General features: G+C 34.8%; 1 protein-coding gene across 1 annotated transcript in view; it reads left to right on the top strand.

Annotated features, from left to right (window-relative positions):
• Nucleotides 1–497: 497 nt before the first annotated feature.
• LOC138696140 (restin homolog) overlaps nt 498–17698 on the top strand; it is a 921493-nt gene continuing 904292 nt past the window's right edge. The window contains exon 1 of the mRNA XM_069820696.1: nt 498–840. Coding sequence (XP_069676797.1) covers nt 832–840 — 9 coding nt within the window. The 5' untranslated portion in view covers nt 498–831. The remainder of the gene's footprint in view (nt 841–17698) is intronic.

Raw genomic sequence — 17698 nt, 5'->3', positions numbered from 1 at the left:
CGCTCAATATATACGCACACACACAACCACAACGCAAATAGAAGCAAACAATGCATGCCTGAGTGCAACAAATGCGTTTGTAATAATCGTTATAGTGGACGCAAAACAATGAACTCTCCTTAGCGACGTACAGGAAGTTCTCAATTGTTGAAATCTGAACAGTGTTCTGTTGGTAAAACATACCGATACTGTTCACAGTGGAGTCCACACAGAATTCCGATAAAATGAAACAAAAGACAGTGATTGTGACAAATTCAGACAATAAGACGACCCACTTGTTCTCCACAGTGAGCAACGTAATGACACAAGGACACGCATCACGATCGTAATATTGATTATTTCGGATTCCTTGCCTGTTTGTGAAAGCGGCCGTTTCCCAGGCACAGAGCAAAGGCGGCCTATTCAAACTCTCCAGTATTGATCGCGTGCTATTGGCTAAGTGCGACGGCGCGCCCTCAGTTGTCAGGGGGTGAAGGAGTGCTGGGAGTGTTTGACATTACCGTGCAAGTTAGCCCGTCATTACGACATTAGGAGCTTCAGTGACGGTGAATTGTTTGCTTATAGACCCGTGTGCTGATGCAGTTTGTCAAGCATATTCCACTTGGTTTACTCTTGTAGTACACCGTCAGTTATGGATTTCTCTTCACGGCCATAAGGAGACAGTAACTATTAAAAAAAAAGCTTAGTGGATTCCAGTTAGCTCAGTTGTGTTATCATTGCACTCAGCTTCAGCACTGACATGTGTTCATCATTTACATCAGAGACGAAGGAGGAATAAGATTACAGGAATAAGAGAAGATTTAGTTGCAACAAATCAAGAGCGAAGTCAAAATGGCAAGAGTAAGTACACATGTTGAATAGCAGTCTACCATTACGCAATAGTCCGGAGTTCTGCCATTGCTTGTATCACGTTGGAATTTATCGATTGGATTATTCGGTTAATGTCCTGCAAATAGGGTGAATTTGTTGTATAATTTAGGCAGTTAATTTAACATGTTAACAACAGGAAATCGAGTGCGTATATAGTTACGAAAACATCTACTTATTTTAATTTAAAAAGAACTATCATTCTTTAACTTACCAGCAGTTTAACCTCAATCTTCTACGTTCTTGGACCGGGTTGTGCGAAAAAATAATTTTATAATAAATGAGCGATTTAGCGATAGTAAAATGACTCAAACTGAATTTTTACACAGTTTTAATTCACACACAAAATTAAATTTAAAATATTACTAGTAGGCCAGTACAAAATACGAAAAGCCTCTACTATAGATACGTCATCTTCCATCAGAGTATTAAGTCATGAGATCTGTTAAGATTTCATTCCATTTCTCAGCCGGACGTCCTTTCTGTACGCATATATTGCCTTTGGATTTCCGTAAGGATTCTTCTTCCGTTACGTTAATGTGTTCTATGCATGTATTAATTTGTCAATGTACTCTATAGTGCATGCTCTATCTTCAGTTTTTCCATGATGTCCTTGTTTCGAATCCTATTTCGTGTATGTCTGATAAATCTTAACTCCGCTGCAGTAATTCCATTGGCAGCGCATTTTCTGATAGTTCATACTTTATTCCGTAAGCTAATATAGGCCAGGGTGAAGAAGTATACATTTTGATCGTAGAGTGTTTTCTGTATTAAAAATAATGTCCTAATTGAATTTATAATACAATAATTGTTTTTATAATTTTTATTTGGAACGCCTATCATTAGTAATACAAGACGAAAGATTAACCATTCCAGTTAAATGAATTCACTAGTTCTATTCTATTAACGTTAACTAGTGGTTTTTGTAAATCCTTGATTTATATAATTTTATCGTTACCTAGTAACTATTTTCTTCTAGGTCTAAATAATTATATTGAATTTAAATTAATTTTCTTAACAAAGTAAGTTTGCTTATTGCTACATCCATTTTCTATTTTATTAACGTTAAGTAGTGGTTTTTGTAAATCCTTAGAAGTGGTTGACAATCAGGGTTGCTAGATGTTCCAATTTGGCGGGACATTTCCCCATTTTCATATATAAGTACCGAGTCCCTCTTCGATTCGAGGCGGGACGCAAAACGTCTGTCCTTTAGAAAACTAAAATCAATTGTATAATTTTATTGTTACCTAGTAACAATTTTCTTTTAGGTCTAAATAATTACATTGAATTTAAATTAATTTTCTTAACAAAGTAAGTTTGCTTATTGAAAAAAAAAAAAAAAAAAAAACGAATATTTTGGAAAGTGTAAGATTTTTGACAGCGAATTTTGATATTTCTAAACATTAAAAAAATCATTGCAAACAATTAATAAACATTGAAATTTAAATATTTTGTCACATGTGATGCCAACTTTTGGAATTCGTGCTTTACAGTTAATAATAAATAAATGGGAAAATTTAGGAGACAAAACTAATCCTAGTTAATCAGTAAGTTAATAATTTCACAGAAAGATACCATAGAAACGTGATGTAACTTACAGCCAGATAAATATTGTTTTGTACTTGAAAACCTGTATCTGCAATATGTGTTTATTAAAATTGCAATTCTGAGATTCCTATTAGTTTCTTCAACTGCACTTAAAGGGATAACATTTTCTTTCTATTTTTTTTTGTACAATGATGAAAATATCAACTTTGTCCATATTCATATAACTCTTTCTTTAAGACAAAACGTAAGTGCTGTATATGATGGAGAAAGTATGTCCCTCCTTGGTACATGTAAAATCTGGCAACCCTGTTGACAATGCCCCATAATTAGAGCCCGGATTTTGTATAATTTATTACATCAAATGCTACATTATGTAGAACAAAGAAAAGGCAAGCGTGGAATGCTTTCCAAAATTTTACTTTTTACATATTTAAAATTATTTCGTATAATATATATTTCGTACCATGCTACGTAATGTTACATATTTTAATATTTTTGCAGAATTTTATTATTATTATTATACTTTCGGCACAATATTCCACATTTCACACCAAACGGCATACTTTTATTTTTACCATTATTGAGTTGAGCGTTATATTCAAAACGAAATTCTAAGAATTCGTTGTCACCAACAATGTTCGTCTCAAACGTTTTTCTTTCTTGTTCACAAAACCCATCAGAATTTGTAGCTGCCAATTGGGGTACCAGTTGCATCTTCAGTATCTTCTAAGCTGAAAAAAAGGATTTCTATTGACATTGCTTTAACAGACAATAAATAAAGAACAGAATTTAGTAGTCCTAAAGTGCTCAGTTCAGTTACGTATAACTTATCACATGTCATTTCGTTTAGTTTCCCGACAGTATCGAGGAACTGGAGGTGTGCCCCTTCAAGAAGCCATGGGAATAAAGGAAATTGCAGTTCAAAAGGTTAGAGTTGCAGCGGGTGAAGTGAGTGGTTTAATTTTCACTAGAATTCAAGCTGCGCTGAATAAGAACCTTGGTTACTCAATATTTTTCCATGTTTCGCTTATTTAATGATGAATCTGTAGAATTCCCTGAGAATATTATTGTTAACACAAGTTCTCTCTATAAATACACACCTGTGACATCTTGCGATGAGGAATGATCTTTCTATGTGTATAAAAAACATATTGTCAGACAGCCATCGGCGTAGCTCAGACGGTAGAAAGTTTGGCTGCTGATCCGGAGTTTCTCTCGGGGTGAGTTCGATTGACACTTGGCTGATTACTCTGGTTTTATCCAATGTTTCCCAAACCACAAGGCGAATGTCAGGTAATCTATGGCGAATCCTCGGTCTCATCTCGCTAAATACCAGCTCTCTGTCGCCAATTCTATCGTCGTTAAATAATCCAATAGTTAATAAAGCGTCTTTAAATAACTATGTAAAAAATTGTCAGACAAAAGACTGTGCATGACAACTGAACACTTTGGAAAAGTATATTGTAAAGAATTGCGTATCCCCTTCCAATATAACTTAAAGGCTTAACTGGAGACACCAGTCTTGTCTTTCAGTACCTCTGCATTTTTGCGATGTAACTTAAGATAAAAAAGGAGATACATTACTATTTTCTGAATTAAATAGTTAATGTTGCATATAATTTTTCATTAAATAATAATAATAATAATAATAATAATAATAATAATAATAATAAGTATAAATAAATAAATAATAATAATAATTATTATTTATTTATACTGGCAGAGTTAAGGCCTATAACATTAAAATGGATTTGAGGAAGGTAGGATATGATGGTAGAGACTGGATTAATCTTGCTCAGGATAGGGACCAATGGCGGGCTTATGTGAGGGCGGCAATGAACCTCCGGGTTCCTTAAAAGCCAGTAAGTAAGAGTTAAGGCCAAAGGGCCTTCTCTTACATTCTACCAGGTTCCAATTGTAACTAATTTTTATGTAAATATTCCTCAATTTGATATTTTTTAATTGGCTATTTGACACTGTATCAAGTACTAGGTTATTTAGCGTCAATGATATTGGTGATAGCGAGATGTTATTTGGCGAAATGAGACCAAGGATTTGCCATAGATTACCTGACAATTTCCTCACGGTTTGGAAAAATCCTCTGAAAGAACCCAACCAGGTAATCAGCTCAAGTGGAAGTCGAACCCACGCCTGTGCGCAACTTCGGATCAGCAGGCAAGCGCCTCAGCCGACTGAGCTACGCCGGTTCAATTTGATATTACACAAAATCCGGAATCTCCCATCATTAACATACAAAACTGCGTGTGTGTCTTGCTAAAGTACGGTATATGTTGTCATGCGTTATTTCTCTTGATTCCTTTAACTTATTTTATAAAATGAGGAGGAAATAGACTACTTTTTCCGAACCTTTCTATTAATAGATTTTTAATTCTGTACAAATTCTGATATCAGGATTGTTTACTCATGCAGGGTACAGATTTTTGACAAGTTATTTCTTTGATAGAGTACAACAAAAATCCTAATACCGGTACCATATTAGTCCCAAATGAATGCTTTCCTAAAAAAATAATTTTCCCCTAAATGTTTAACACTTTTATTTTATAAGTAATATCTGGTTTGTTATTCTTATCAGTAGAGAAACTGATAAAAATGACGGTGAAGATTACTAATGTTCCGGTCACTATAGGAACTTGCTAAATACCTTGAAAATGCCCTGGATTTATAGTATTGATTATTAGAAATTGATATGGACTCTGGGAGAGCTGTGTGCCTACTCAACCCGCCCTAAATACTGTACTATACTTCTATACGAAAACCGTCGTGCGTGAATTAAGAATACGGCCATATTTCCTTAATGTGACAGTGGGCTTCAGTGTCGCCAACATAGTAATAATACTACACATCTAATCAAACCTAACCTAACCTCTCACATAATACTACATACTTAATCAAACCTAACCTAACCTGTCACATAATACACACCAAATCTAACCTAGCCTAACCTGTCACATAATACTACACACCTGTAGTAACATTCCTCATGTTTAGTATAATTTCGTTTGCATGTATTACCAACCCTGCTACTTATGTTGCGGGTCATCTAGTGGAAGTGGATCGTATTTCATCGTAATGCCAGGAAGAAAATATGGCAATCTTCATAATAATTACATTGAAATCGGTTAATTTAGTGATAATTATACTGTATGTATGTATGTACAGTATATATATATATATATATATATATATATTACAATAATAATTGAAATATGTTGTGGCTGTGATGAAAGTGTTGAAAATTGTTTTATAGAGCTACATTGGCGGTGATAAAAGTGTGCAATATTCCTTCAGTGGCCGGTCAGTACTCTACCTTGTCCGGGATGATTTATCCTTTAGCAGTTTTTCAATAAAATGAACAGTTTTATTACAAATTAAGTAGAAAGATTAACACGTCTGCCATTAGGAAGTCTGGTAATCCTACTGGAATAACTAAGAACCGATACTCTGCTGTTCAGACCGAGTGCGTGCGTGTTTTCGTACGTAAGCCGGTGATCGCTGGAGACAGTATTTCAAAGATATCAAGGAAAATGGGGCGCATTATTACAAACTTCTGCCTGAGAGAGTGAGAGAGAATACGGAGCATCGACATAATGAAGAAGACGAGCATGACTGACATGGTGACTGCAGTACAACGGCTGAAGTAGAAGTGGGTGGTCACTTGTGCAGACTTCATCCGACGAGGTGGACGTCGACAACAACGTGGGACACAAGGATGGGAAAGAGGAACATTGGCAGACAACTTGCGCATTGGGCAGGAATGAGACAGGCGGACAGTGGACCGAGTAGCTAAGTGAGAAACATCCTGGAGACAACTAGAAGGAAAAAAGTAGATATAGTAGAGCTTTTCGTTTAGGCACAGTTAAAATGTAAACAAAGTGCAGGTAACGTGTGTGGGGGGGGGGGACGAGCCGTACGATAAACACGAGGGATGCATTCATGACGGAGCATTAACTGAAATTATATTTTCCAAAAACACACAAGACAAAAGAAACAAAATGCATAGCTTTATCATACATACATTTTAACAAACAAGCAAATTGTAATGTTGAAATTAATTCAATATAACAAATCAAATTTTCATACTTAAATGATGTTACTTTCAAGCAGCATTTTTTACGGTCATGAATTTCATTCTCTGTATGACTAACATAATATCACCGTCTTCTGTGGCCGAATTAACATAACTAATATTGGCAGTATATTGGTCTGAAGTGATAAAACTATTCCCTAAACATAATTATCGCTACTCAAAGTTGAATTTATTCAGGTACAGTAGTCATACAGAGAATGAAATTCATGACCGTAAAAAATGCTGCTTGAAAGTAACATCATATAAGTAGGAAAATTTGATTTGTTGTATTGAATTATTTCAACGTTACAATTGCTTGTTTGTTAAAATGTGTATATGACAACGTTATGCAATTTGTGTTTTTTTGTTTTGTGTATTTTTGTGAAATATAATTTCAATTAATGCTCCACCATAAATGATAATCTTGTGCATCCCTCGTGTTTATCGTACGGCTCGTCCTCCCCCACACGTTACCTGCACTTTGTTTACGTTTTCACTGTGCCTAAACGAGACGCTCTGCTGTAGTTTGAAATATGCTAGGGGCTTCATATAATATTGAGAGGACTTACAACTTGGTTAAAAAAGTGAAAAGGTCTAACTTCGCCAAGAGTAGCTCCCTGGCAAGTCACAAAGAAAGCTAGTTCTGCGCATGCGGGAGGCCAGTGCTCTAATAGGATTCTGTGGACTTATCTTTATCTTAATGATTGAGGAACATTGATTGTTATATTGAAATTTTCCATTGATCATTTTTACGTAAATAAGTTATTTCAGGAATGAAATGGTATTCTTATTTGAACTGAAGTCTTACTTTAACAAAGTTTCAACAATTTCAAAATGTCCTAAGTTTGAATCTCACGTAATTCTGAGAAAGATAAACGTAGAATGGTCATTAATATTAATTCCGCACAAGAAAGGCCTTTTCTCGGGATACTCCAATTTGCCTGTTCTGTTGTAAAGCCAGATTCTCAAAGCAGTTAAGATATAAAGAAGCAAAACATCACCCTGTTAACTCACTGACACCGGTGCCTGTGCCTATTATTCTGCTCCGCGAGGCACCTGAGGACTGCAGTTTCACTTGTTTTGCTCTGCTTCTTTGAAGAATAGACATTATCAGGTTAATGAGGCGGCACGCAATTCGGACTTCATTTTGAGTTTCTCTTCAAAGTAACTTTCGGATGAGAAGAATTGCCTTGTCTTAACGATTTCTCATTAGAGTTCCAGGAAAGTTTTCTATTCCCTTTGATAGGGTCGCAGTGCATATCAATGATTAAGTCAATTTCCAGTCATACTCCAGAGATTTTGACAAAGTATTCCGGAGAAGGAGTATAAATAAATATTTCATAGTTTTTTTTTTATTACAATATTAAAGGTCCTTCGAGCACTCAGTTTCCTTTTTTACCTTCTCTTCTCCTTTCCTCCGACTTCACAGGTTCCTCTTGCACTTCCGTGGTCATCAAATTCCGTTCTTCCGTGAATAATTTAGAGGTAGTGTAGAGTATCTGTTGTCATTCATTCTCGTTACACGATTCATTAAAATTCCATTTGTTATTAATTCTTTCTTTGTTGCAGTTTATCTGTATGTATGTTACTATCTCTTCGTGTGTCTGTCTGCCCTGTCCTATCCTGTCTTGCTGTCCTGTCTTATTTGTGTGTCTTTCTCTCTCTCCTGCCTTATCTTGGGTGTATGCCTGCCCTGCCCTGTCCTGTCTTGTGTATCTGTCTTCCTGTCCTGTCTTATCTTGTGTGTTCGCTTGTCATGTCTTGTCTTGTGTATCTATTTTCCTGTACTGTCGTGTCTGTCTCATTTTTATTTATTTACTTATTTATATCAATGGTTAAGTTGTTTGGACTTTTTCCATTGCTAATTTTAAAAAATTGTAGCACAACATTTCGAAGAGTAGATCTCTCTTCGAAATGTTGTACTACAATTTTTGAAAATTAGCAATGGGAAAAATTCCAAACAACTCAACCACTGAATTATTAACCGTTGCTCTCCCCCCTTCATTCAGATCAATACTTTAGATTAATAGATTAATAATTCTTTATTTATACTGGCAGAGTTAAGGCCATAGGGCCTTCTCTTACACTCTACCACAAAGTATACAAGCAGTTAAAATTTAACAAAAAGTTAAACAACAGAATACTAACATATTGCAAAAAAATAATAATAGCATAATAAAATCGACACTAAACAACATGAAAATAATACAATAATAGAAAAAAGAAAGTAAAATACATTGGGATATAGCAAAAGCAACTCATTTAGTACAAATGGTTAATATGGAAAACGTAAGGTAGAATATAACGAAATGGAATGTAATAAAGTAATAATAAAAAAGAAAAGAAATACGAATATTAAATAAAATAAACAATAAAAAGGCTATGATAATAAATTCATCGGCTGATAAAGAGAACAAAAAGGGGAAAGGAAGGAAAGAAATATATAGCCTATAATCTTGTTAGTTTATTTAATTTTCCTTATTTATTATACAGTGTGTTCCATTACAATGTAATACTACATGTTCTGGTTTTTGTTTAATAATAAGTTTTAATGTGCTAATTTGTATATAGTTCTTATGCCTCATTTTTACAGCTATATCTATATTTAAGCCGTGTATAATTATTTACAATTTTTATATATAATAGGATCTGTTTCATAATCAATTATGTTTACAAATTTACTTTGCCTTTTTTTACATAGCCTATATCTAGCAGGCCTAACTAATTTGCATCTATTCAAAACTAAGTCTGAATATACCGATGTAATAGTCCAGTAACTTTACTGTAACTTTGACAAATTATTTTTATTTGCTTTATTACAATTTTGTACAGAACATAACTTTAATTACTGCATTTGTTCCATAATAATATATCTCTTCAATATAGGCTATTCTCAAATTCAATTATGTTTACAAAATATGTATTAATCTTTAATAATGATGTTTAGTAACGAATTCTTTCCTACTCAGCGGCCATAATCCTTTTTAATTATTATGCTCTATAAGTGTGATTCTTACTCCATTCAGTTTCTCGCAATCTTGTATTAGATCAACGGTCATCACTCTCGGGCTAGCGTCTCTTACCCGCGGACAAAACACTGGCCTAGCGTACATTCGTGACTGCTGGCGGGTATGCTGTCTCTCTATCCCTTGTGCACGACGGAGCATATTTCCTTACCCTCCATGCACTCTACCCATTTCAGAGAGTGCTGACGACCACTGTATTAGATGTTCCTCAGTTCTGCAGATGCATGTCGGATCTTCGAAGATGTGGACGCGATAGTAGGCCTAATAATGACATGAGCTTGCCCTGTCCTGTTATCATAGATGTAAAATTGATGATACAGGTATTTTCACTGCCAATTCCCTTAGAAGAAGTTGGCCCATTCGTGTTGTACTTTCTTTTTACAGTCTTCTGTTACAGAATTTGTAATGTCACATTTTTGGACCTTCTTGCAACATTGCAACTTTTCTCCTTGACTTACCTGCCTGTCCGCGCGCGAACTGTCCAATAATAATAATAATAATAATAATAATAATAATAATAATAATAATAATAATAATCTTCGTCATTGAGTGTAAAACTTCACTATAGACATTGTCAGTGTTACAGTCTTACTACAATATATTTCATAGATATACAAAACAAAAAATTGAAAGTTAAAAGTACTATATTTACTGGATGAAAGACAGTATCAAGTACAATTGTCATATGCTTAATAACTAATTAAGAATACAACATAAGTTAAAGATAAACTTAAAAAATGCAACATAAGGTAGTGCAATTTACTATGTTCATTATTACATTGAAATTTAAATATGAATTGATTCACCACTAAGTTTCATTCAAAATCTCGCCATTAAAAACAATAAGAAACAACAAGTATAACTGATAAAAAATTAGAATTTAATATCCATCTTTGTTCTGATAAGTTGTATTATTTATCAGCGCTTTTACATAAAAGACCGTCATACAACTTATCTGATTTCAAAGTACAATGTTTTATTTTTATTTCATTTCTTGATTAACGTTTTTAGTTTTATAAAAACAATATTCAGATCATTATTAGGCTACCTCTTGAATTGAACAGTTATATTGAAAAGTTACATTGAAATACAACGCGTTACATTAAAGTATGTCATGTTAAAAGTATAAAATAAAATCATGCAAAGGATATCATAAAACATGAATGTATACACAGATTTAAAACTGTTAAAATATTAAGATTAGAAGTAGGTCTGATGTGAAAATTATTTTGCGGAATGTACAGCTTTACGCTTACTTTCAATTATGAAAAGGTATCCTATAATTTTTTCATAACAGAGGTCATGAAGTCTGCATTTACAAATTAGAGACTGCATTCTTTAAAAATGTATGTCCATTTGAAATAACTCATTGAGTAAAATGGGTTTTTAATTAACCAACTATACAATAATATTTTTTTGTCACACTAAATCTACAAAGTGGATAATCTAATAATTGCCTCTTCCTCGTTGTATGATTGTGTATCTCACTTCTCAAGTTAAACTCCTGCAAATATTCTTTCATAAACACTAGAACATCATATATGTACAGATTTATGACAGTCTGAATGAATACCTGTCTGTATGAACAGGGGTCTACTGTATGTTCTACTAGTTGAAACTGTCAGTATTCTAATAACCTTCTTTTGAATTAATTGAATGTCTGTAATATCACTAGAATATACCCACAAAATAAGTCCATATCTGAATACACTTTGAAAAAAAAAAAAGCAAAATATGCATTTAGAACATATTGAAAACTAACAATGTTCATCAATTTTTTAAATAAATAGGTTAGAGTGCATATACACTTAATATGTGATCTCCAAGATAATTGTCTATCTATGAGGAAATCTATCTGTGCCAACATTTACCGTAATTTGTTTCCTTAATACTTCCCTTTGTTCTTCCAACTGTCCACACTGAATATTAGACGTGACACTATTTACTCTGCTGTGTAACACGGGCACATCGCACTGTCCTTTAATCTGGATAGGTGAAGGTAGTGGTCAGCCTCTCTGACTACAAAACTAACGGGCACGGGATCGAATCCTTGTTGGGATAAGTTGCCTGGTTGAGGCTTCTTTTTTTTGGAGGGGGGGGAGATTCCTCAACTCATTAAGAGCATAAGCTGGATAACATTCGGAGCTGTTATTATCACCATCTCCATCCATTTTGTCATCTATGATACGGGGCTAACAGTATTCGACCTAATGGGTGTCTTAATCTCAGAATAGGATTCATCATATTCCCCAATAGGTAGGCAGCAGCGCAAATGGCTACGTCAATATGTGGTGCATTAGTAAAAAAAAATTGTAGATAGTGTCTGGTTTTAGCATGTCCGGTGAAAATTGAAATCAGCTCCACAGTCAGGTTGATCTTCTGCCGGAGTCCTTTCCTAATAGATGGGAATAATGATCTGCAGCTATAGGTCATTCATTCGTTATCTCGTGGAACCAAATAGATGTATGCGCCGTAGCTCATAGTAAGAACCTTATGTTGAAGATAAGCTAGCTAGCTGCAAGTGGAAGCATGAGAGGGAGAGAAGCTTTTCAATCCAAATTTTTCTTCTCCTTACGCTCAAGTAGGTTTCACGAGATAACGAATGGTCTATAGGACCATTTCGATGATTAAGAAGTGATACCTCGTATCTACAAAAATTATAATTTAGTTTAGCTACACTATTATTTAGATTAACTACATTATTATGTTTACAAAATTGGACAGTTAACTAATTGTCCTCGAGTGGATCTTTGAAAGCAGAAACATACAGAATGTCAAAAAAATGTGTCCAATATTTTAGGAGGCGCTAGTATGCATCAAAACAAGAAAATAATGTTTAATAAACATGAGTCCTACAACACATACTTTCTGAGATCTGAACACTTGTTCATAGGAGGTACTCAATGTGACGTCCATTCATGGCAATGCTTTCCTCTGCCCTTCGGCATAAGGAATCACGCACTCTGAAATTGTCCTGGTTCTTTCATGTGCCCCCATAACCAAAAGTCTAGGGGATTTAGGTTTGGGTAACGAGCAGGCCAAGGTGTGGGGCTTCCCCGACCAATTCAGCTGTCCTGAAATGTCAGCGTCAGGTGTTCACGCACATTGCGGAGAAAATGTGCTGGTGCGCCATCGTACATGAACCACATCTTTAATCTCTGCTGATATGGCATATTCTCCAGTAAGGCAGGCAATACATTAATAAGAAAATCCTGAAAGTCTCTATGATAGCACGTATGGCCCTATTAATCTATCACCAAGAACGCCTGCTCATAAGTTGATTGAGAATCAGTGCTGATGCCTTGTTTCTTCAACTGCATGGGGATTTTCAGCAGCCCACACATACTGATTACAAAAATTCACAACACCATCTCTACTGAACCCCGCTCATATCCGCAATCACACTTTTGTTTTCAGTATCCCTTACGACGTATCATTATTCCATGCCAAGAGTGTAAACTACGGTATGATTATCTGGTAGTCTGCTGTATTGTAGGGCAGAGAAATGCATTGCCATAAATGGACGTCTCATTGAGCACCTCGTATGAACAAATGTTCGTATCTCAGAACGTATGTGTCGTAGGACCCATGTTTATTATACATTATTTTCTTGTTTTGATGCATGCTATCACCTCCTAAAATATTGACTTTTTTTTAACACTCTGTATATAAAATCTTTGGCTGTTTTGAGAAAAAATTAATTTTTAAAAAAGTTGTTTGATTCACCTGCGAATTTACAGATACGCGGTAACACATTTTAGTCATCAATTTGCTGCTGTGATCCACTCCTGCTCCCACGGTTGATGGTCTTCTCCCTTTCCTCTGTTTCAGTGGTCTGCCTCGTTATTTTGTCGTAAAAATTTCGCCTTTTTTATTGCTGCTTTCATGAGAGTTTGCTTTTACCCAAGTGAAATGTATTGCCTAGTTTTTTCTCCTATATTAATTAATTTCTTCCTTATATTTACTAGATACTATATTTTCACATTTGCAGCTATTGCTTAGTTCTTTTGCTGTTCGTGTATTTTGCCGCATTTTTTTTATGAATGTTATGGTAACCATCTAGATTCGAGTAGTACTTCCAAAGCGGCGTTCCTTCTGATTGATTACACTAGTCTGCGATGAAATCCCTGCCTCCAAAGTTTTAATGTTTTTAGGGTATTTTTAGCATGCTGAAATCAAATTCAAAGCCAAAAAGTTCCTATCACGTACCATTTTTTTGTTATTTTAATTTTCTTATAATATATTGCGACAATTTATAGCGTAGTTATTTAAACTGTAATACTTTAACATATGTAGGTTTAGTATGTTAGGATATGAAAACCAAATGTATTCAACATATTTTTAAGGTGTTTATATTGAAAACCAAGGACACTGGATGTTTCTTAGCAGATAGGGGGTGCAAGCACATAAGGAAGTTAGGGCGAAATAACGTGCAGCCTTATCATTATTTTTATTTGTGGGAGATAGAAATGTCAGCCACTCCTTTGTGAGAAACTGAACTCAACTCTTCTAGTTTCTTTCACATTTCATTATCTGCGTTTTATCTGGAAACGGAACGAAATCAGTTTGAAGCTTTATTGTGGAGTAGAATGTTGAAATTTTTTAGTTCAGTAAGAAAGTATTTACCATGTTGTATCGAGGATGTCTAAATAATCCAGACCACATTTGTTACATAACCAGGCTTCGAGACTTCGGACCCGATAGAGCAGTTCAGTGGGAAATCCGCATAACGGCGTACTGAGTATAGTGGTAAAGCGTACAGAGGAAAGGGGTGCTGTAGGATGAATGACAACAAAAACGCAAAGGAGAACGCTTTGGATTTGAAGGTTCTGACGAATAATTTGGTTTTCATACAAACTGTGTCTGAAACTATTACACGGTTAGAAAAGTCAGAGCAAGAGATGCCGGAAGCCCTCAAATTAATTTAGAAAATGATGCAGAGAATTAATGAGACATCAAATACACCGGTAACTGAATGTGTAAAACAGAAGAGGAAATTAATTTTATGTAAAACTAACGGATATGGGACATTGTGTAACATAAACAGCAAATTAGTGGACATAGAGTCACTATGTCTCTTAGAGACTGCAATGATGTTAGGTTTTTTTCGTGTTGCTCCTATCACGTCATCCGACGTAGAGCGCAGCTTTCTACACTACCAACTTTGGCAGATATCCGAAAACGATTTACGTTTGAGACACTGAGAATGTATCTTGTAGTAGGTACATTGCAATTCGGTACTGTAACTGCACTTCCTAAAGACGACCAATAGGATAAATGAAAAAATTAAAATTGCTACATGTTTATTTCCACCATTAACACTGTGTATAATTAAATACAAATGCTTATAAAAGACAGGCGAATAAATGCTTTTTCACATTCTTTTGACATTATCATTGTGTTTACTTTCAGAATGTACATAAGTGTGTGTTTCCCCATTCTACCGTACTCTACTCTAAATAGCAACGTTGCTACCTCAACACATTTCTGTCTACCTGCAGCGAGTAAAGAACCTATAGTGCATGCACAGTAAACTTATTGTATCGGGTCCAAAGTCTCGAAGCCTGTATGTAACTTATGTAGGATATACACATTGCCTAAGGAGAGGTGTAATGTTATTGTGAAAAAGTCATACCATGCCTATTTTGGAATCGAACTTGGAGGCCAAAGTAAATCTTGGGCACCACATAAAGTATGTAGAGTATGCACTGAAGAACTTCGTCATTTGATAAATTGGAGAAGACCGTTGCTATCTTTTGGAGTACCTATGGTTTGGAGAGAGCAGACGAACCATAGTAATGACTGTTACTTCTGTTCGTGTGATGTGAAGGGGTACGATTCTAAACACAAAAATCAAATCGTGTATTCAGTTGTTCGGTCAGCCATTTTAGCTATGCCTAATGTACCAATCCCTGTGCGACCAGAAAATCTTAAACATCATTCTATTGATACTGACAACGTGAAATAGGTTTTAAATACTTTTTTCTCCGAAGATGATAATCTTGTATATTGCAGTAATGTGAAAGAATTTATGCTGAAACTTCGACTTCCAAACTATGACCTAAGTGAATGGACTGTTCATTGATGCTTCCAAGCGAAGTTTAAAGGATTTCCTCCTTCATAACGGAAACATTTTTGGTTGTGCCCGTTGTCTATTCAGTGATACTAAAAAAATAATACACAAATTTGCAACTGCTGTTATTGCGACTAGACTATAGGAACACAACTGGCAAGTTTGTGATGATTTCAAAGTTTTTACTATGTTGCTGGGTCGACAATCTGGTTTTGCCAAATTTCCATGCATTCTTTGCTTGTGAAAGACTGGCCACCTCGACAAAATTTGGAAGTCGGTTGTAAGAATGTTGTGCGCCAAAGCCTTGTTAGTTCTTCTAAAGTTGTGCTGCCATCTCTCCACATCAAGCTTGGCTTAATGAAACAGCTTGTAAAAGCTTTAAATAAGGAAGGAGGCTGTTTTAAGTACATATGTGAGAAATTTCCACTACTATCTGAAGCAAATTGAAAGAAGATATATATTTAATGATCCTGATATAAAACATGTTTGGTGCAGCACTTAAAAATAGTATGGATGAAAAGGAGAAATCAGCATGGATGTTGTTTTGTGAAGTTGTTTTAAAATTTCTTGGCAACAAGGATCCTAATTACCGAAACACTGTGGCTAACATGCTTGAAGCATACAAGGAATTTGGTTGTAACATGAGTATCAAAATTTTCTGTTTTCTCAGCTAGATTATTTCGTCAAAATCTAGGATTTTTTAGCTAAGAGTAAGATGAACGATTTCACATGGATCTGCAGGAGTTCGAAAGAAGCATCAGTATGCTTGGTGATTATTGTTGGATGTTAAAGCGTGAAATACCTGAAGAGAAACATAAAAGAAAGAGGAAAGGAGGACTTTCTCAACTAAGAAGCAAGTGTTGTAATTTTTTGTGTGATACATTGTGCTAATTTATACATCCAATAATGAAGTAAACAAGACAAAACAAAGCAAAAACACTCTAGTGACATGTATGAACAACCATACACGTAATTTAAGTAAGTTGTGTCTTTTAAATATTGTTTTTGAATTTGAAATAAAAAAGTGAAATGAAAAGTTTGCGATGAAATTCACGTAATTATAAAATACATTTAAAGTGATTTTGCAAACAAATCTGACGTGATAAAAGCAAAAGGATAGAAAATTCGGATTCAGCACATCGACATTATATAAAATCACATTACTTAGTTTAGGCAACAAACACAAAGTTGAAATTCGCAGGCTAGTGTTATTGGTGCAATATTAATGTAATTTATACTATACCTACTCTATAATTTTGCCTGATTTAAATAGGGCCTATTGCTGAATCCACTCTTGCCTGTTCTTGAATGCTCGTACAGTATGTATGGGCGGTCGCGCCAGTTTTCCACAACAATAAGCTTACCTTTATCATAATTCTCATTTCCTAGTTACGCATTTAATTTCTTACGTCACTCAAAATTGTCATTAAAACAGCGGACATATTGATAAGAGTGTTTTTGACTGCTTTTGGTAAGGAATAACATTCTGGTGTTACATTACGCCAATTACGGATTATTCTTACATACTGAACTTGAAATTTAATATATTTTCTAAAATATGATCTTACTTTCAAAACTCAGTATTCCCTTTAAAACATTTTTGGAATTTTAATCGATATTTTTAAATTGTGTAGTGTAATATCATTAAAATAAAGTTATTATTTAAGTTTTACATTGATTTTTGTAACTTCACTTGATGTATCGGTATCATTTTTTACTTGTAAAACCTGAAAATGATATAAATACCAAAATATGTTTATTTAATTTCTCGTGAGATAGCAATACAGTGTGTCCCGTAGAATCACTACCACAAAGAAACCTGAATATCTCCTAAACTAAAGTGACAGAATAACCGGACTTAGATTTTATGTTAGAAAAACTCTCTAAGTTTCAATAGATCTCCACATGTGCGCCTCTGGTGGCCCGAACAATATCAAGTCAGTATTCTATCTCCCTCCATGTGTTCCGCAGCATTACATTTATCATTTCGCTGCAGCTTTTGCACAAGTTGGATTTTGCTCTAAGTCGCAATCTTTTATGGACAATGTTGTGAACAGTCGACTTCGGAATACCCAGCTCTGAACTGGCCCTTCGAAT

Source organism: Periplaneta americana, chromosome 3, assembly GCF_040183065.1.
Source record: "Periplaneta americana isolate PAMFEO1 chromosome 3, P.americana_PAMFEO1_priV1, whole genome shotgun sequence".
Taxonomy (NCBI): Eukaryota; Metazoa; Arthropoda; class Insecta; order Blattodea; family Blattidae; genus Periplaneta; species Periplaneta americana.
This window is presented reverse-complemented; position numbering and strand designations above follow the sequence as displayed.